Source organism: Grus americana, chromosome 25 (assembly GCF_028858705.1).
Source record: "Grus americana isolate bGruAme1 chromosome 25, bGruAme1.mat, whole genome shotgun sequence".
In the NCBI taxonomy this organism is placed as follows: Eukaryota; Metazoa; Chordata; class Aves; order Gruiformes; family Gruidae; genus Grus; species Grus americana.
In genome coordinates, this window is record NC_072876.1 from 2,450,193 (window position 1) to 2,470,138 (window position 19,946).

The 19,946-nt window shown below is 45.6% G+C and overlaps 1 protein-coding gene across 2 annotated transcripts; it reads left to right on the forward strand.

The window, feature by feature from the left end:
- Positions 1 to 5: 5 nt before the first annotated feature.
- Positions 6 to 15,721, forward strand: DRAM2 (DNA damage regulated autophagy modulator 2). Of its 2 annotated transcripts, XM_054803867.1 has the most exons (9): positions 6 to 76; positions 4,465 to 4,561; positions 6,959 to 7,116; positions 7,802 to 7,869; positions 8,434 to 8,573; positions 10,290 to 10,467; positions 13,851 to 13,933; positions 14,896 to 14,988; positions 15,378 to 15,721. In XM_054803867.1, the coding sequence occupies exons 3-9, from the start codon at positions 6,986 to 6,988 to the stop codon at positions 15,483 to 15,485; spliced, it is 801 nt and encodes a 266-aa protein (XP_054659842.1). In that variant the 5' UTR covers positions 6 to 76; positions 4,465 to 4,561; positions 6,959 to 6,985; the 3' UTR covers positions 15,486 to 15,721. The 2 variants fall into 2 exon arrangements, with proteins under 2 accessions (XP_054659842.1, XP_054659843.1); XM_054803868.1 differs by lacking the exon at positions 14,896 to 14,988.
- The last annotated feature ends 4,225 nt before the right edge of the window (positions 15,722 to 19,946 follow it).

The following is a 19,946-nucleotide window of genomic DNA, read 5'->3' on the forward strand; positions in this document are numbered from 1 at the left end:
GGGGGCGGGGCGGGGCGGGGCGGACAGGGGCGGGGCGACGCGCGGCCGCCGCGGGGACGGCGCGGGAGCGGCTGAGGTAAATTGGGGGGGGGGGGGAGAACGACACACCCACCGCGCACGGCCCCCCCCACCCCGGGTCCCGGCCCTCCCCGGTTTTCCCCTCAGCCCACCCTCCGGCCTCCTTTCTCCTCCTCAGCCACCTCCTCAGCCACCTCCTCAGCCACTTCCTCAGCCACCCCCTCAGCCACCCTCTGGTGTATCGTGGTCTCCTCGGTGTCATCCCCGGCCTTCTCCTTCCTGACCCCCCGTCAGCCCTGACCGCCCTCACCGCTGCCCTCCCTGCCGTCCCTAACGACCCGCCGGCAGCCCTGGAAGCCCCTAGAGACCCCCAGTTACCTCAGGTGCCCCCTCCCTGCCTAACAAATCCCCCGCCATCCCGCTCACGCCCCCCCCCGTGCCCCTCCGTCAGCTCTAGTCACCCCCCATCACTCTCCCTGCTGCCCCAGTGACCCCCAACCACCGTCTCCCATGGTCCCCCATTGCTTCCAGTGACCCCCGTGCCCCGAGGACCCCATTGAGCCCCTCTGCCCTTTCATGTCCCTGCCCCTAGGCCTCCATCTCCCCTTCCTCCCTGCCCAACTGCTCCTGAACCTTCCTTCCATCCCGGCCCTTTTCCCTCTGTCAGAGCTGCCCCCCTGCACCAGGCACCACCAGTCCCTCTCCGTGACCTTGCAGTAGCTTCAATTCCCCAGCCGTAACACAGGACACTGTCTCCCATGCTCCGCTTCGAGTACTCATGTATTTTTAGCTGTTTTTCTCTGGTTAGACAGGTTGGACTGACAGGTAGTGTGCGTTCATTCTGGACACTGAGCTCCTCAGTCAGCTGTAGTGACAGGCCAGTATCGTGGTATGCCAGGTTTCTAAGACAGGCATTGTTACATTCTTGTGTCATGGTGTCTTGTGCCTGGCTCTATTTGGTTTGGCACCATGCCGTTCTGCTTCCCCAGCTGAGTAACAGGGGCTTATGAGGGCATAAAGATCCTTGCCTCAACTCTCTGAAGGCTGACCCCCATATCTAAAAGATTTAATAGCAACTGTTTGGGTGTCTGTACTGAGAAAACACTCAAAACGAGTCATCTGTTATTACCCTGCAGTGGGAACAGCAAAGGTGACACATTTCCTACCTTCTTACTTCTAGCCCTTTGAGGATTAGTGACCTTTAACCGTTGTTATCAGTTTGACCCTGCCAATAGGTTGTGCAAATGAACATGTTCAATCCCTTTCTGACTCATCCCCATCTGACCTTTGTGTTTACTCAGGAACGCACACGGCAAATTGCTTTGTCTTCCTTCAACACAGTGTCTGTTGGAGTATTTTGATGGAGAGAAAAAGGAGTATCCCTTCGTACAGTTTTATCTCTGCCTGTCTTGCTGAGAGAGCAGGGAAAAGGCAGATTGACAATCATGGTATCTGCATTAATTTAGAAATTTCCCTTTTCCACACATACTTTCGACCATCTTCTCAACTTTATCATTCCAGGTAACATTAACTTTCTGACGTTAATGGCCTTGGCCACCTTTCATTTTCATTTGTAGTTTCTATTCCACATGCTCAAGCATGTGCAGAATGCTGCTGCCCACTTCCTGCATTTAAAGAAAAACCTGAGAGATGGTTAAAATCTCCTTTGTTTTTGAAACACTTCCTTGACTTGCTCTTGATGATGATTTGATAATGTCTATCACAGGAAAGATCTGTGATACTTAATCGGGGGCTTAAAAACCCACCACCTTAGGACAGGAAAGTGCCTACAGATCCGGATAAATGTTTAAGAAAATCAGAGTTATGTTGAAAAGAGAGGCTAGGCATTGCCATTGTATAATCAGTTGGCAAAGGACCTTATGAAAAAACAAGGAGGTTGAGTGTGTTTTCTTTCTCACTGTTGAAAACAATAGGACAAGATGAGGTGTTCATAATAATCTATTTCAGGACCTTCCAGCTGGCAAATTCCGAGGCAATTCCATCCTGCCTCCCAGTGATTTGAGATGCCTTATTATGCGCCTGCACTTGCCCAGACGCTCCACGTTTGGAGCCCTGTGAGCTGGCAGAGACACAGTGTATCTGCAGCAGTGCGGAGTTTGGACAGTCTTGAGTAGACGGTGCTGTAAATGTACACAGCGCTTTGCCATGGAACAAAGCTTGTGTTTGGTATATGCAGTCTGTCTGCATAATAGCATGAAAAAATACTTGATTTCACTGGAAAAGTCTAAACAAGAAGGAAGGTGAAGGGAGATGATAAGAATTATGGGAAGATCTTGACAGAGCTAAGAAAGAGAATTTAGTGGGGATAAAATTTACAAAACAGTTTTAAGTGTAAGGAGAGGTGGTCAGGAGTTTACGTCTGTGAAAGAAAGAGGACCAAAGCTGCGGTTTTCTGACAGAGCCCAAACTAGCTCTAATCCTCATGCTGTCAGGATGTACCAGCCTGCAGCTATATTCACAGTAAGAAGTCATGCCTCCCCAGAGCTCTCAGGTTGCAATTGAAGCTACAACACTGCTTTTTACACCTGACCACATGAAAACAAGTGTAATTTGTGTCCAGGCCTTAGCTTTGGGCTAAGTGACAGCATAGGTTGCAGGGATGCCCAATCTTGGGCTGTGTCTGACCAGCACCTGAATGTTGCAAATACCTGTGCAAGCTTATGGATATCACCAGCTAACAGGAATGCAGCACAGCATCTCCTCTCTGACAATTTCTCCGGTGTATGAAAATGGCAGCTGCTCATGTGAAGAGAAGACAGGAGTTGTGAGGTGTCTGATTAAATCCACGTTGCTTCCACACCTATCCTGCCACATATTTAGCACGGCACCAGCATCACATTGGGATGCCCATCCACAATGAAATGGGAAGACTCCATGTTCCGTCCTCTTCCAGCAGTGATCGTAGGCACTGGTTTTAATTGCATTAAAACAGTTGCATTCGTGGTTTTTTTTTTTTCTTGAAAGCTTCTCACTTCAAGTTAAATCTTTCACAGATTCACAGAATCCCAGACTGGAAATCATCTAGTCCAACCCCCCTGCTAGAGCAGGATCACCTTGAGCAGGTCACACAGGATCGCGTCCAGGCGGGTTTGGAATCTCTCCAGAGAAGGAGACTCCACAACCACTCTGGGCAGCCTGTCCCAGTGCTCGGTCACCCTCAGAGGGAAGAAGTTTTTCCTCATGTTCAGATGGAACTTCCTGTGTTCCAGTTTGTGCCCGTTGCCCCTTGTCTTGTCACTGGGCACCATAGAGAAGAGTCTGGCCCCTTCCTCTAGACATCCACCCTTTAGATATTGATAAGCATTAATAAGATCCCTTCTCGGTCTTCTCTTCTCCAGGCTAAACAGACCCAGCTCTCTCAGCCTTTCCTCATACGAGACATGCTCCAGTCCCCTCATCATCCTCGCAGCCCTCCATTGGATTTTTCCCAGTAGTTCCCTGTCTGTCTTGAACTGGGGAGCCCAGAACTGGACACAATATTCCAGATGTGGCCTCAGCAGGGCAGAGTAGAGGGGGAGGAGAACCTCCCTCGACCTGCTGGGCACGCTCTTCTCCATGCACCCCAGGACACCATTGGCCGCCTTGGCCACGAGGGCACACTGCTGGTCATGGAGAGCTTGTTGTCCACCAGGACTGCCAGGTCCTTCTCCGCAGCGCTGCTTCCCAGCAGGTCACCCCCTGACCTGTACTGGTACCTGGGGTTATTCCTCCCTAGGTGCAGGACCCTCCACTTGCCCTTATTGAATTTCATACGGTTCCTCTTTGCCCAATTCTCTAGTCTGTCCAGATCTCACTGAATGGCAGTGCAGCCTTTCGGTGTGTCAGCCACTCCTCCCAGTTCTGTATCATCAGCAAACTTGCTGAGGGTGCACTCTGTCCCCTCGTCCAGGTCATTGATGAATATGTTGAATAAGACCGGACCCAGCACTGACCCCCGGGGCACACCACTAGCTACAGGCCTCCAAGTGGACTCTGCACCACTTATCACAGCCCTCTGGGCTCTGCCATTCAGCCAGCTCTCAACCCACCTCACTGTCCACTCATCCAACCCACACTTCCTAAGCTTACCTATGAGGATGTTATGGGAGACGGTGTCAAAAGTCTTGCTGAAGTCAAGGTATACAACATCTACTGCTCTCCCTTCATCCACCCAGTTGGTCATGCCATCATAGGCTTTGTGTAGACGAGTCCTGTAAATCAAAAAGTCTTAACCAGTCTTTTTCCTGCGTTTCTACCATCCCACCGTACACAAGCTTCACTCCTTAAACCGCTTGGAACATAGGAAAAACATACTGTGTCAGGCCAACAGTCCATCTAATCCAATGTCCAGTCAGCAGCAATGACTAATAAAAGGAGAATAACTACTATAGAGGAAGAGGTGTAGAAGTACCTCACATCTTGATTATTTGTCTTTATATCTCAAAGATTTAGGAAAAAAAATGAAGCGAATGTGGAACTTCACCAGAAAGATGACTTTGGATTCCCCTTGAGGTGACATTTCTTTTGATGCCCTTGTTCTCAGGTATGTAGCATATTGTTTGTTTGTTTTCAGGCAAAAATCTATTAGCTCAGAAATAAAGTTAAGGCACCATTAACACTGAAATGCTAAAGGAAAAGTAAAATCTAAGCATCAGACCGACTGCTTGAAGTTTTGAATTACATGCCCAGGCACGTAACTTCTATAACAGAGAATGCCATGCAAAATATGCATTTCTTTTTCAAATTCCCAATTTACTCATACAAGAGATGGGATTGTGAAATTTTATTCATTACTATTTGTACTGCATTACAGTCTTAAAATGAAAGTCAACATTAGAGGTTAATGTTATACTTAGCTTAAAAATGAAAGCTTAAGGGTAAGAAAGCAAGCAACTTTAATTCTTTCACTCTGTTCTTATTCACTATGTCTCCTGTTAGACACCTTCATCTGCTTCATCTTCTTCACAAGCAGCTGAACCTTTAATTTTACAAGGATGTAATTGTACATTCTTTTCAAGGGTTATCAGTTAGAGTTGGCTTTTGTTACCTCCCAGGAGAATGCCAGAGCTCATTTGAGCTCTGAGCCACTGATACTCTAGGCTTAAAAGCAGCACAAACACAAGTCACCAGTTTCTGGTAAATGAGTAATTCTCATTATGCATTGTTATGCATTATGTGATGAATCTATCCAGCTGGCTTTCTGCAGGCTCTCCTAGACATGCCTGCTGGCAAAGGTCAGCAAAAAGATATGAGCAGGGTCTGCCTGAGACCACATACCTGCCATGTGCAGTAAGTCCATGTCAGAAGAGTGCTGAGGTCTCCTAAGTGGGATGCAAAGGAGTTGATCAGCTCTGATCTGTTGCAAGATTCACCCACTTTTGTTTCAACTTCTTTTTTCCTCCCATGAGACTTTCTAGTCTTGGTGCTTCCTATCTCTTCCTTCCTTTTCTCTCTCTCCTTTTTTTCAGTCTCTCACACTCTAGGCAATGCCCACCTCCTCAAACTTCTCAGTGCTGCACTCCTTCCTATTTTGTCTCAACTTTATTTTGCTTTTCTCACATACTTTGCCTGGACGTGCTTGTGTCTGTACTCTTTATTATTTGCTCTTCACCTTTCTCCTGTTTCATATTCCATTTACAACTATGCTTAAACTTCTCTACTCTTCTCACCAGTCTAAATGTAAGGGAATGCCATCAGTAAAATGGCATAAAACACATGGCCAAGTATAGCCTAGAGAAGAGAAGGCTCCAGTGGGATCTCATCAACGTGTACAAATACCTGAAGGGAGGGTGCAAAGAGGATGGAGCTGGGCTTTTTCTAGCAGTGCCCAGTGATAGCCCCAGAAGCATTTTGTCTGAACAAAATGGAATGCATTTTCAACTGTGAGGGTGACACAGCACTGGCACAGGTTGCCCTCAGAGGTTGGAGTATCTCCATCTTTGGAGATATTCAAAAGCTGTCCTGCACAACTGGCTCTGGGTGGCCCTGCTTGTGCAGGGGGGTTGGACAAGATGACCTCCGGAGATCCCTTCCACCTCAGCCATTCTGGGATTCTGAAGTCAGCTCTGCTTAACTTTGTATTTGAAGCCGATAGAAAATTACTTCCCTCTAGCACCGAGAGAGGAGTCACAGTTCTTTCTGCGTGAGCTCACCTGGGTGACACAACTGCACATTATTGCTCTTTGAGAGCTGGAGGTAGAGACACAGATTTGCTGTCAGGCTGCAACTTACGGAGCTGGATAGCGTGAGTACAGAATTAGCTGTTTCACTCCACTGTAAATGGACTTTGTCCTCCCACCTGTAAAATCTCAGTAGCTGCTACACTGCCACCAGGAATAAGTAGCCCTTGAGTTTGAAGGTTGTGGCTGGTTGCAGTCAGCTCTTGCTCATAGATATCTGTGAGCTTATTTAAGGGATGCTTATACCAGGTGTTGAGTCACACAGCGTGACAGGTAGTAAATGAGTGCAGATATTAAAGTAATTTTAGGTCATTTTCTCCACGTTTGCCCAGTGGATTGTTAATGGAAATTAGGGGCCCCACAACAGCCACTCTCAGTTAAACTGTCACTTTTGGGACACATGCTCTGTCAGCCTCACTAATTCTAACATGGTATTATGACACAAGGGTAAGAAGAAAATAGAGTCAGTTATTCACAGTGACCCATTTGACTTTGTTCTGGCAGCAGCAAATGCTGAGACGTAGTAAAGTGACACCACTGGTTTCTTTTCTCATGATCTTCTAAGAATTTCAGAATGAACATTCCAGATGTTATTTCTGCTTATTTATGATTGCTTCTGTGCCGTGAAGTCAAATGTTCACTTTGGGTTTGCAGGACAGGACTGAGAGCAATCTCAAATTGCTGTATTCGAGGCAGCTTGCCTCAGGAAAAGCAAAACCTCTGAGAAATCTTAGTAAACCTTTGTATTTGATTCCTCACAGTGTTGGGAGGTAGAAGTCAGCACTGAAATGTGGTGGTTTCAGCAAGGCCTCTCTGTCTTGCCCGTGGCTTTGGTTGTTTGGTCAGCTGCATCTTTTGTGTTTTCATACATTACTGCAATTGTCCTACACCACGTCGACCCTTTGGTGCCCTACATCAGGTCAGTAATGTTCAAACTGTCTCATAGTATTGAACTGGCCTCTCACTCCTGTGAATTCTTCCCCAACTCCAAACTTTAAACAGCAGTTCTTACCTAACAGCTCCAGTTGTAAAGTTACTAGCTGTTTATAGTTATTTGTGTGTAACTGTGTCTATTTTTGTGCAAAAGTCTAACCTTTAAGCTGTGGTTCTGTGAACATATCGTTAAAATGATGATGAACAAGAAAACTGAGGGTGCATCTCCAACCCTCTGTTCAGAGTAAAGCATCTTCCAGTTTTAGTTGTATCAGTAAATCCATTCTATAATCGATATTCCCAACTGCATTGCATCAAGGCTGTACATATGACCTTAGTTTTGTTTTTTCAGTTTTCCACATTCTTAATTTTTCCAGTTTTAATATTCTTTGTTCACCTTTTATGGAATCAAGATCAATATAAAAGGAATAGTTATACCAAGTATGTTTGTTCCTTGTTCTAAGGATAGCTTGTCTTTACCATGCTTATTTCTACAGCTCTAAAACTAGTACAGTATACTTTGAGTAATGAAAAATTCAGTGAAAAATATCTGGGAGGGTTTTTTCACAAACCCGTTTCTTACAGTTCCTTTGTAGACTGAAAGAAGTAAAGTTGTGTTGCAAGTATTTTTAGTATACATAGATATGTATTGCTCCATTTATCTCTTCCAGTGATACAGGGACAATACCACCTGAAAGATGCTTATTTGGGATCATGTTAAATATTTCGGCTTTCTTGGGTGAGTATAGAAAGCTGTCCTTGGCAATCTGCAGGCAGTTCTGGAATGCATACAGCTTTAAACTATTTAATTTCCTTATTCAGATCATTAAACAGCCCATAATTCTCAGTCAAAAACTAAATTCTAAGCAAGCAATCTTAATTTTCTTAAGCAATTCAGAGGAAAGTGTATGTCAGAGATATTCTCCACAAAGCCAGCGTGATAATTGCAGATTCCAGAAGGCCAAAAATGCATTTAAAAAAACCAACAGACTAGTAATAGAAATGGAAATGCAAATTCAGGGCAATCACCTTACTTGGGCTGCGATTATGGGGGGAGGGAGGGGGAAACAACCTAGTATGTCTTTCAAATGAAAGAGATCAGAAAAATCTAGTAAGTTGATTTGTTTACCATTATATTATTTCAGTTTTGACTTCCAGATTTTCAGCTTTCCTATTTCAGTGTACCATAAGACAGTTTTGGTATTTTAAATAGTTGCCTCTGTCACTCAGCATCTTCCCAGTTAAACAGGACAGCCTACTCATCAGCTGAAAATCTTACTGCATTTGGGTTCTCCGTTAACAGGTATGGCTACCATGTATGTCCGATACAAACAAGTTTACGCTTTGAATCCAGAAAAATCCAAGATCATCATGCTTAATAAGACTGGCCTTACACTAGGATTGATGAGCTGTTTTGGTCTTTGCATTATTGCAAATTTCCAGGTTTGTGCTTTGCTTGCAATGTCCCGAAGCTGTCCAGGGTTGTGTGTGTGTTTACTGAGATACCTGATAAAATGGGGGGTTTACTGAAACAAAACTTTTTAGGGCGAACCTGGTTTTTTGGTCAAATTCCCTACAGAAAACCATTACAAAAATAAGTTTGGGTTTAGAAATTCTTACTCATTTCTTATTTGCTTTGTCCACTGGGATTTGTGAGCAGCCATTCATGAAATTCCAAACCATTAAGAAACCCTCAAGTTCTGCAGAAAGCAAACTCATCTTGGATCTCCTTCTGGGAGATCTGAAAGCATTAGCTCAAGGTTAAAAGACCACAACTATTTTGTATTTTGACTCAAGAGAATCAAGTGTCAAATAGTCAAAAATTATTAGAACTAAAAGTAAAGCCAACAAAAACACCCAACCCCACAAGAAGTCCACCTCTGAAAAATCTGCCTTCTTAGGTAGATTTCCCTTCAAATCTGCCTAATTCTTGAAAATACTGCAGTGTCAACCAGCTTTTGAATTTCTCCCTCCTAGTGTCTCTATTTTTTCCCACCCTCAATACTTTGTTTTTCCAAAATCTGCTATTCTCACATATTGCACCATCAGCAGGACCACATTCTACATCATTGGCTGTTACATGCAGGATAATTTTGCATTTACCAGCCTCATCATATTAATGAGCAGCTGGATTTTTCAGGGGTCTGTAGTGGTGCCTTTAGCCACTAGAGGCTGCAGCGTCACCTTGGTCTCCTGCTGGATTAGGGCCAGGGAAAAGCAAAGAGGAAAAGCTCCTGGAAACCTCCACCTTTCTCCTTTCCCTGTAGCACAGCTCTCCAGTTGCTTCAGCAACCCCTGTCTTAGAAACCTCAGCACGCTCATTTTTAGGTTTGGGGTTTTTTTCGGAGGTCCTTACCACACCCACCAAGAAAAAGCCTTCAAGCTGTGTTCAACTCCATGATTTCCCTCTGCCACTGGTCAGGAGAGGGTACTTCTACTTTCTGTAGCTTTCAAGATAATCAAAGTATAGAAGGTGCATGTTAATTTGTAAACTAGTTAGTGTAACAGTTAATCTTGAGCAAGACAAAAATTGGAAGTGATGTCCCTGCATATCCAAGCAATGCTGAGGACTGGCTGAGGGCCACTCCAGAGGCAAAAGGAGCTAGCACCCCCTGGAATCCACTAGTTACTGAAGACAACTGAAGTCTGAAAATACATGAGTAATTCAGAGAAGCGCTAAACCTCGTTATTTTTAATTCCATTTTGGGTACTAGAACTGTGTCGTGTTTATCCTGCATTATCTTTCATAGATGTACAGATTCCTGGGATAGAAGTGCTCAGTAGATAGCCTGTTGTCACTCTCATTACCTGCCCGACTGCAGAGATTCCTTCATCCAGTTTCTGTGTTACTGACCATTATGGCTAATGAGAACAGCTCTTAAAAATCCATGTAGTTAAGATATAGCTGTGACCTGTACCTTAGCCACAAGAACTTAACAAAAGCAGCAATCCAGAGGGCTGGCAGGTGCTGGCTTCCAGCTAACTCTGTATGGGGTTTCCAAGAAAAATCTCTTAAGTACTAGCACGTTCCAGAACTGTTTAGCTTCGGATGTGAGAATGTAATTGAGTGGGTGGTGTACCAAATGTCTACAGAAGAAAATTGTTCTGAGAGTTTAAAATTAAATCAGGTACTCTACAAGCAGTGCTTTCTTTCCCTAGAAATGTATTCTGTACTACATACATGTGGTTGGAGCCTGCCTGACATTCGGCGTAGGGGCCATTTATATGCTGGTTCAGACCATTCTATCCTACCTGATGCAGCCAGAAGTTCACAGCAAAGACATCTTTTGGATCCGTCTGACCGTGTTACTCTGGTGTTGTTCAAGCATTGTGAGCAGTATCCTTTTGCTATGCAGTGTCGCCCTAAAACAGAGCAGCCTTCACAAATGACAGTATTTGCATCTACGTTAATTTAACTTAACAATGGGAAAGGCTGTGCCACAGAAGGCCTGTCATCTTTACCCATACAGCTTGTATCATGGTAACTATTTGTAGCCTCTATTGCAACCTGGGAACTTTAGGAAAAAGGGAACCATCAGGTTAAGCCCACAAGTGAGTCACTGGATAATAAGAAAAGGTAAGAGGGATGGTTACCACCCCTTCTCCTCTCATTTCCTCCTGCACACAAGAGCCTGAAAGTGGCAAAATAAGAGTTTATCACAGAGGTCTGTAGACGATGAAAGATGGGGAGAAAGGGAAGTGTGCTTAAGAGATGGGTGGTTTTAATGGGGGGGTAAAAAGCCAGGTAAGAAGTAAAAGCGTCTGTTCCCTGGTGACAGGAAAGCTGCAGCAAGTTTTATAGTTGGATACAACTAAAAGAGAACTACAGAATGTAGCATAAGAGAAAATACTACTAACCTAACCATGCACAGCAGTACTGCACTGTGCCAGCTGGCTCCTGGAGCAGGTTCAAAGTGCTGGCATTTGTCAGAGACACAATTCTGGAGCATATTGCCAAGGTTGAGTCAGAAGAGACTTTCGACCTCTGATCTCCTCCCCTGCCCATCCTACAGTTCAAAAGACAAGATATTTCTGACCAGCATTCCCTACAACCTTCCCATGGCTCTGGAATCCATCATCTCCCTTAACTTTGAATTCTGAGTGCTGGAAGCAGCTGTGGATTTTACAGAAATATGGGCAAACCCCTCCAGAAAAAGAGGCCTTTTGCCTGTTGAGAGTCACTTAACAGTCAGGAAACTGAACCACAGCAGTTCCTCTGCTCACCCTGATGGACCTAAACATTGTTATTTTGAAAATCATGACCCAGTTTTGTGTCAAACAGGGCTACAACACTAAAGCTTTTGAATTTACATTCCAAAGACACAAGTGCAAAAATCATTGCTTAAATGCTGTCCCTTCTGCAGCTGAATCAAGGCCACCAATTTAATCCCCATCAATTCCATTTATTTCCAGGCTGGCAGCCAAAACCAACTCTAAACCATACGCCCTGTTTCCCAGTGACGGAGCATCTCGCTGAACTCCCATTCCTGCTACTGCAAGATGATATAATCTGTACTAGTCAGATGAGAAGCAATAGTTGGGGTGCAGGCTGGTTAGAAAGAAGTGAGAAGGACCCTTTTCTGCTGAGGAGGCTTGACACCGAGCAAGGAAGTCACCTGTGAGACTTGCCATCCCTAGCAGAAATTTTTGGTGTTAGCAAAGAACAAGATCTTCAGCTCTGAAGAGTTAGGAGGCAAGTACAATTGCAGAAGACTAAAATGGAGCAATATGATCTGCTGCAAGTTAAGAGCCTTTTACAGATGTCAAAAACCCATAAACCTCAAATCTGTAGAGGTTTTTGAACCAGCATGGTCACACCAAAATTAGAGGGAAGTAAAGCTGTAGAAATAATGATAGATACGTAGATACGTATGGAAGGGGAAGAAAAGGGAAGTTGTCAGAGTATTTTCTAAATTAACAGCTCATAATGTAATAAGGGAAAGATGGTAAAAGGGAGAAGGCTGTGGCCATATGTGAAATGGTTGTAACTGGGACTGGAGGACAGGAGGAAACATACGTTTTGTATCAGAAATAGTGTCGCCAGCAGGGCCAGGGCAGCGATTGTCCCCCTGTACTGAGCACTGATGAGGCTGCACCTCGAGTTTCGTGTTCAGTTTTGGGCCCCTCACTCCAAGAAGGACATTGAGGTGCTGGAGCATGTCCAAAGAAGGGCAACGAAGTGGTGGAGGGTCTGGAGCACAAGTCTGATGAGGAGCGGCTGAGGGAACTAGGGTTGCTTAGCCTGGAGAAAAGGAGGCTGAGGGGAGACCCAATCGCTCTCTACAACTACCTGAAAGGAGGTTGTAGCAAAGTTGAGGTCGGTCTCTTCTCCCAAGTAATAAGTGACAGGACAAGAGGAAACAGCCTCAAGTTGTGCCAGGGGAGGTTTAGATTGGATATTAGGAAAAATTTCTTCACCCAAAGGGTTGTCAAGCACTGAACAGGCTGCCCAGGGACATGGTGGAGTCATCATCCCTGGAGATATTTAAGACACATAGATGTGGTGCTTAGGGACGTGGTTTAGTGGTTGGACTTGGCAGTGCTAGGTTAACGGTTGGATTCAATATTAAATGCCTTTTCCAACCTAAATGATTTTCTGATTCTATAAAAATACTCCTGATCCTCTGCTGGACTGAAACAGCAGAATTGCCAACACAGAAAGAACAAAGCAGTTAATTACCCACTCTGTAATGAGGGGAGGATGGGAGCCAGTTATTCTTATATCACAATGATTAAATTATTTCCATTGCATTAGTAACTCAGGCAGGTAACTAACAGCTGCTAAAGCCGTACATTTTAATTAGCAGAGAATTGGGTATCTTGCATTCAGATTAGTAACCAGAGCTCCCTGGACCACTCACATCAATTTTTTAATAAGCTTTGGAAGTCTGGGTTTTCAAAGACATGTTTGTGCCAGTAAGTTCAGCCTTGTTCACCATCAAAATTAATCTTCCGCATCAGGAGGCTCTTGATGTTCAATCTCAGTAACGATTGAAGAAGTTAGTATCTTAATCATATGAAAATCAGATCTATAAGTTAATGCTCCAAGTTTCATTTATAAAGGCAGTAGCACTGATGTAGCATACCTTCCCTCTGCAAGATGTTGAAAAAGTGACATCTCAATCACTCTGGAAAGAGCCCAGGTCTCTGATCAAATGAGGAATCATTGTCATGTGGGGTTTTTCCTTGGCTGCAGTTATCAAACCTTGAGTGAAGAGGGAAACAGAAAAGCTGATAACCCTCTCTGCTGCAAATGATACAGTATTCCAACCTGTAACCCACATATCAAGAATTCAAGGCGGTTGAAAAGTGGAAAAGCAATCAGAGAAAGATGTCTAGACACTATTAGCCTGGAAAATATGGCTAAAAATGATCATTCAAAATGCTAATAAGTATTTGCATTTGATCATAGTTTAAATGCTTTCATAAGGATGCTATGTTTGATCAAGGAGGTATAACAAGATGCAGCATACAGAGAACAAAGATGATCCATTTAGATTAGAATTCACTTTTTCATGTGACAGTAGTCAGTTGAAACAACCTACAAGTTAAGGGAATGACGTGAAGCAGTCCATGTTACTGTGACTGTTCATTATGCTAAGGAGACTGTGTGGACAACACGCAGAGATCTCCTCAGTGTGACACAATCCAGAGCTGAGTCTGAAATTTCTAAGTTGCTCATTCTTGGTCTTGAATCTTCCTTAACATCTTTCTTTACAGTGTTTGTTTCCTCGGTTGTCTTATACAGTGGCCTCTATGGAACAAATCTAGTGCAGAAATTGCACTGGGACCCACAGGAAAAAGTAAGTGATTGAATGGAGAAAATAAACAGAGACCAAAAACCAGTGACAAATGCATCTGGGAACTTCCTGCAGTTGTGTACATGTGTTTGAGATGGGAGAGGACAAGTGAGCCTTACCAGTTGAGCCAGTATGCAGCTACTTGCTGAAGTTCCTCTCTGAGCAAAACAGTTGCAGCTTCAAGCGTTATTTTAAATTAATCTCGCTCACGGGCAGTAACTGAACTGCCTCAACGAGTTGTCAAACTACCAGGTCTGTGCTGGTCAGCAATTCCCAGTCACTGTTAGACGGTAACCAGAAATAATGAATGTCACATGCCAGCTGGTTGCAGCAAAGCAGAGCTCCTGACTGCAGCCAGGTGGGTGTCTGGTGGAGTCAGGAGGAGAAAAAGGCCAAAGGATACAAGTGACAGAGCTGCCAGGGAAGTGATAAGTGCTGGGGTGGGACAGGGAGAGGGCCTGTAGGTCTTACCAGCTCTGCCTGCCTCCCTGGCCCTCCCCATCCTCTTTAGCTACTGCTGGAAGTGTGGCACTTACTGGAGGAAATATTACACAAGCTGGTTTTGAGGGCTTTTCCCACCCCTCCCTTTATTTAAAGCATAAGGAGCCTCTTGGAAGTCTGCTTACATCTGAAGGAGGGCCCTGAACCTTACTTTTGTAAAGAGGTTTTGCTGTTAGTCATGCCAAGCTCTTGATTGAGCCTTCGGGTTTTGCAGGTGGATATTAAATTCCCAGTGGGGGTCATCCCAGTTGCGTGGAGCAGGTGTTTTCCTGGGCATTCTTGCTCTTCTGCTGAGTTCAGCACTTCATTCTCAAAGACTCCAGATACGCTAAGAAATTTTGCCCTCCAAAGGGAATAGTTGTGGATGCGGGGTGCCGTATGTGCAAGCCATCTTTGTGCCATTGCCGGTTCAAGAGGAGCTTCTCACACTGATTTTTTTTTTTCCCTCCCTCACTATTACACAGGGCTACACAGCTCACATCATCAGTACCGTCTCAGAGTGGTCATTAGCGTTCTCCTTCCTCAGCTTTTTTCTCACCTATATCCGTGACTTTCAGGTAAAACGAAGTTAATGTTAAATTCTCTGCTTCTCCAAGCTCCAAACAGCTTGACATGATGCACGATGGGCTGCGTTTACCTGCTTCTAAGCTAAACAGCGTATTATCAGTCATCAAGGCTGAAAGACCTGTGGCATGAATGGCATTAAGCAGTCCTCTCTTCCTCAGTAGGATCTACCCCTACAGCGTTAACACACAGACCACAGGGGACGTTTGCTGTAGGACTGCAGGGCAAATGATGGTGTTGGTCCAGGAGAACAGCTTGGGAGTCAGGCTTGTAGTTCTGGAGCCCAGCTGCATTTTGGTCTTTCATCCGACTACTGAAATTGCCCATGTTGAACAAGTGATGAGCCTGTTAACTTGAATTTTCCTTCCTTTTTCCTATATAGAAAATTTCCCTGCGTGCAGTTGTCAGCTTGTATGGACAAACACTTTATAACACACCACAGAGCTTTGTGACTGATGAGCAGACGCTGCTGATAGCGGGGAGCATCTAATGAAGGTGAAGAGAACATGTTCTCAGCATAACTCAGGAATTTAATAGCAATAACGGTTGGTATTTCTAAGCATTTATTTTATATAAAGAAATTTATGAAGTGATTGTATTGTACTTGACATAAAGGCCTTTACTATTAACCCACACAGCAATGCAAATGTTATCAGTATTGTAAACAAGCCTGTAACATTTCTATACATGCCAATGTCATGAAGGAATTAAATGAAGGTTATTGAAGAGCTGTGACTCCTCGTCACTTCCACCACTCCCAGTTTTACCTCCCTCAGCCCCTCACCCTCCTCTCTCCAGTGTCCTCAGGCCAAGGCTTTCAGTGCCAGATGCGGCGGGTGTGTGCCAGGGTCTTTACACTGAGTGTTTTCACAGGGACAGCCTCCCACACACAACAGTCATGTCCAGACCAAGCCAGAAGCCTTAAAAATACACATTTGCTCTAGTTCTTCCGAAGCATAGCAAAGAAATTTGATATTTGATTACAGACAGACCTATGGAAAACATTACAAACAGCTGCCTTTGAGCCCTATTTAGCAGGAATAGCTCAGCTTCCTTCCTAAATTATTGCTCAAGTCTACAGCTACGTAAGCTCTAGCATGTGTTTCCTCCCACACCAAAATAGCTAATGCTGGCATCTTTCCTTCCCTGAGGGGCAGGTAAAGCACCAGGAGAGGAATTTAAGCTGGAGGCCTCCTGGAAATCCCAGCAGCTGCCCTGGGTGACTCTTTCTCCCAGATTAAAATAGGATGTCTCTGTCACAGTCATGCTTTATTTGCGCTTGCAGCCTGGTTCAGCCCAGCGTTCAGACAACTCACGTGGTGAAAACAAGCTTTGGAGCCAAAAATCTGTCAAAATACTTACGTCAGAGGAGTAAGAGGACAAGCAGACCCAAGTGACATGGAGTCACAAAGACCCCAAAGGCTCTACGGCTTGGGGAAGATTTCCCAAAATACTGTATTTTAGCTGCTGATAAATCCCTAGGGATCAGGGCCTCCCTGGGGAGTTGCACACTTGGCCGCACACTCTCCAACAAGGCAATATGTGAACCCCAGTTTCTGGTTAACTGCTACATCAAAAATACGATGTTTCAGCTCGCAGAACCCTGTGCCTCATTTAAGTCTCATTAGGCCAATGGTTTAACCAGGAGATTGTCGCACCAGTGACGTACTGCCCTGGGCTTGCAGAGCCTGATCCCTGCTGGGGGGCAGGTGAGAGCCCCTCTGCTGGCATGGAATGGGGAAAAGCAAAATGCCCACTCGGTCATTCATCATGATCCCGTCCCCTCTCTCCCCCACGGATTACTGTCAAGCACAGAGAGGTTGTTCCTGACAACGATCAGCCAGGCTGTTCCTGGGGGCAATTCCTGCTCCAGAGCGCCCCGAATTTCTCTGTAGCAACAGCACTCTGATGAGCCAGCCAAGACAGACTGTGGGCAATCAGGAGTCTGAGCTCTGGGAGGAGTTTGAGTTCTACCTAACCCAGCACATTCCTGAGTTTGCAGTTAAAACCCCACAGCGCCCCCCAGCCACCCCAAGGCTCCCCCACCCAGCCAGCACCACTCGCTGGGTTTCTTGCTCATTTGCAGATCCACGGAAGTTCAACCTCAGAGCACCAAACTCCTGTTTAACAACTCCCTCAGCACTAGGAAAACCCTCTTCCTCCTCTCCCACCCTTTACCACAGGGACAGGGGTGAGCAGCACCCAGGAACGGCTCCGTACTCCTGAGTGCTCCAGAGCTGCACGACCCTATGGCACCACTGCCTCCCCCTTCTCCCCCTTCCCTGCAGTCCCACCAACACAGAAGGGAGCTCCTGGGGGCTGGGCCAGGTCTTACCTCTCCTGCAAAAGACTTCTGATGGCCAGTGTCCCTGCTGGAAGTTGGGCACAGTCCGACTGTGCTCCCCAAGGAAAGGCTGAAGCCTCAAGCAGTCAACCCAAGGATCTGTTTCCCTCACTGCTACAGGACTCACAGACCCCGAGGGAACCGATACACCTTAATTGTGCTGACCAGCCTCCCTGGGGCCTCCTCACACACTTTCTGCCCATGGTCCAGGAGCTCCACGTCAGCCCAGGCTTGAGCACCCAGTCCCAGCCCGAGCTATCTTGTAGGTAGACACCTTCAGTTCTGCCCCTGGTTTTATTTTGTGGACAGACCTCAGACCTAGATCGCAGGTAACTTTCCTCCAACCTCATCTCCTCAAGCGTGCAGTCAGTCCTGTCTCCAGTCCCATCTCCTGCTGCTCCTGACGGACCCAGAACTTCATTCACCACGTCACCGTGCCTGGGGGTGTCCATGGACCCTGTTACCACCAACCTGCTCTGCCCTACCTGGCCCAATTCCCTGGCTGCTGAGGGCACTGCCCGTGCCCAACTGACCCCCAGCTCATCCTTCCTTAGGGACCAGCCCCACTCCTGCTGCTCCCTGACAAGGTGAGATGTTTCAGTCAACTCCCAGTGAGTTCATCAGCATTTCCTCGTTAAGGAGTGGCATTCATACTTCTTGTCTTTGTCAGTTCCTGTGAACTTGTTCTTCCTTTGCTCCTGGCCGACTGCAGTAAACTTACAGGCTTGGGCTAGAGAAACTGCCACCTAAATGACACCAGTGACTTCTTGTGAGACCGTAACTGAGAACAGGGCTGACTTTCTCATCCGCTTGGTGGGCAAGGTGGCTCTATAGCTTTATCCATGAGTGAGCCCCACACCCTGCAGCAAGGACAGCAAGGATGGAGGCATCTGTAAGCAGCTAAACGTTGGAGATGAAGCATACCAAGAAATCACAGCCCTCTGTGACAGGAGTGCTAACATAAGACATCTATTAAAAATGGAGAAAAACCTGCTAAAAATGGCAACATCCAGCCATCACTCAAATTCTCGGTGAGTCCTCGTCCTGGCACTTGGCCAGCTCAGGGCTGTCAGATCACATTAAGCTTAAACACCACGTGTCACATGTGGGAGGCATAGTGGCTCTGGCAGAGATGGAGTTCATTTTCCCCAGAGCAGCCCTCGTAGTGCTGTACTGTGCATCGGTAGCAGCAAGGTGTTGGTAACACACCGGTGTTTTGGCTGCTGCTGAGCCGTGCTGGCACAGCACCAAGGCTGTCGCTCCAACATCCCCCCTCACCAATAGGCTGGGCAAGATCGTGGGAGGGGACACGGCCAGGACAGCTGACCCAGACTGACCCAAGGGATACTCCATACTATATGGCATCTGCTCAGCAATAAAAGCTGAGGAAAGGAGGAGGAAGGTGGGGAATTTGTTATTTATGACATTTGTCTTCCGGAGCAACCGCTACGCGTACTGAAGCCCGGGAAGTGACCGGACATTGCCTGCTAATGGGAAGTAGAGAATAAATCTTTTGTTTTCCTTTGCTTCTGCATGCGGGCTTTGCTTTTGCTTTATTAAACTGCCTTTATCTTGACCCATGAGATTTTTTTCATCTTATTTTCTCCCTCCCTGTCCTGCTGAGAAGGGCAGTGACAGAGTGGCTTGGTGGGCACCTGACGTCCAGCCAAGGTCAACCCACAACACGGAGTACAAAAATAAGCATGTATTTCCACCCAAAGCCAAATGGGAGGCTGCCAGCTTGGGGGGGCAGTTTTGGTGAGAGAGAACAATGTGGAAGAAAGATGTGGTAAACATGCAAAGTAAAAAAAAAAATCAGAACATGGCAAGTACTGAGCATTATCTTCAGAGAAGCATGAGAAGATGGGGCAGGAGCTCACTAGGAGCTTGTAGCATTACAGAAGGAAACTGTTCCAGTTGACTCATCCTTTATGCATTGAAACAAGGTCTTTACAGTTTGGTTCTTTTTATTGTTATTATTATTTAAAGAAAAATTATTAGCAAGTGAGGCCATCAGCAATTAAAAAAAAAGAATTAAAAGGGTTAGCCTAAAGGGCAAAATCTATGCAAGGTGATGGAGACTGTTTAGACAGCAATTGTGTCCCACCTAGCCCAAAAAGACTTGGGCGTGAGGGGGACAGCCAGCATTGCTAAACTGGGTTAAGGCAGCCATTAAGTGTGGGAAAAAAAAGCCTTGGATAAATTGAACTTGCATCCAAATGAGCCAGTGACTTACAGGACAAGAAATGTGTTTTCAAGCATCAGGAGGAAGTTGGCCAGAAGGTTGAAAGAGCAAGATATAAAATGAGTCTTCAGAGAAAAGTCTATCAGAAAAAAAATTAAGATATTGGTATCCACGACCACCACAGAAGAGCCCAGAAAGGTTCCCATCCTTTCATCAGAGGGAACCGACAGATCTGTCCAATACTGAGATGTGGGTAAGAAGTTTCAAAACAAAACTGATGAACAGTAATGAGTTTATGAATGAACAGGATTATACTCTCATGTTCAAACAGGAACTTTAAAGGAATAAAAGATGAAACAGCTGAAGTTAGTTCTCACTGAGAACTGCTTCAGCACTAGATAGGAGAGTGGCAAATAAATACA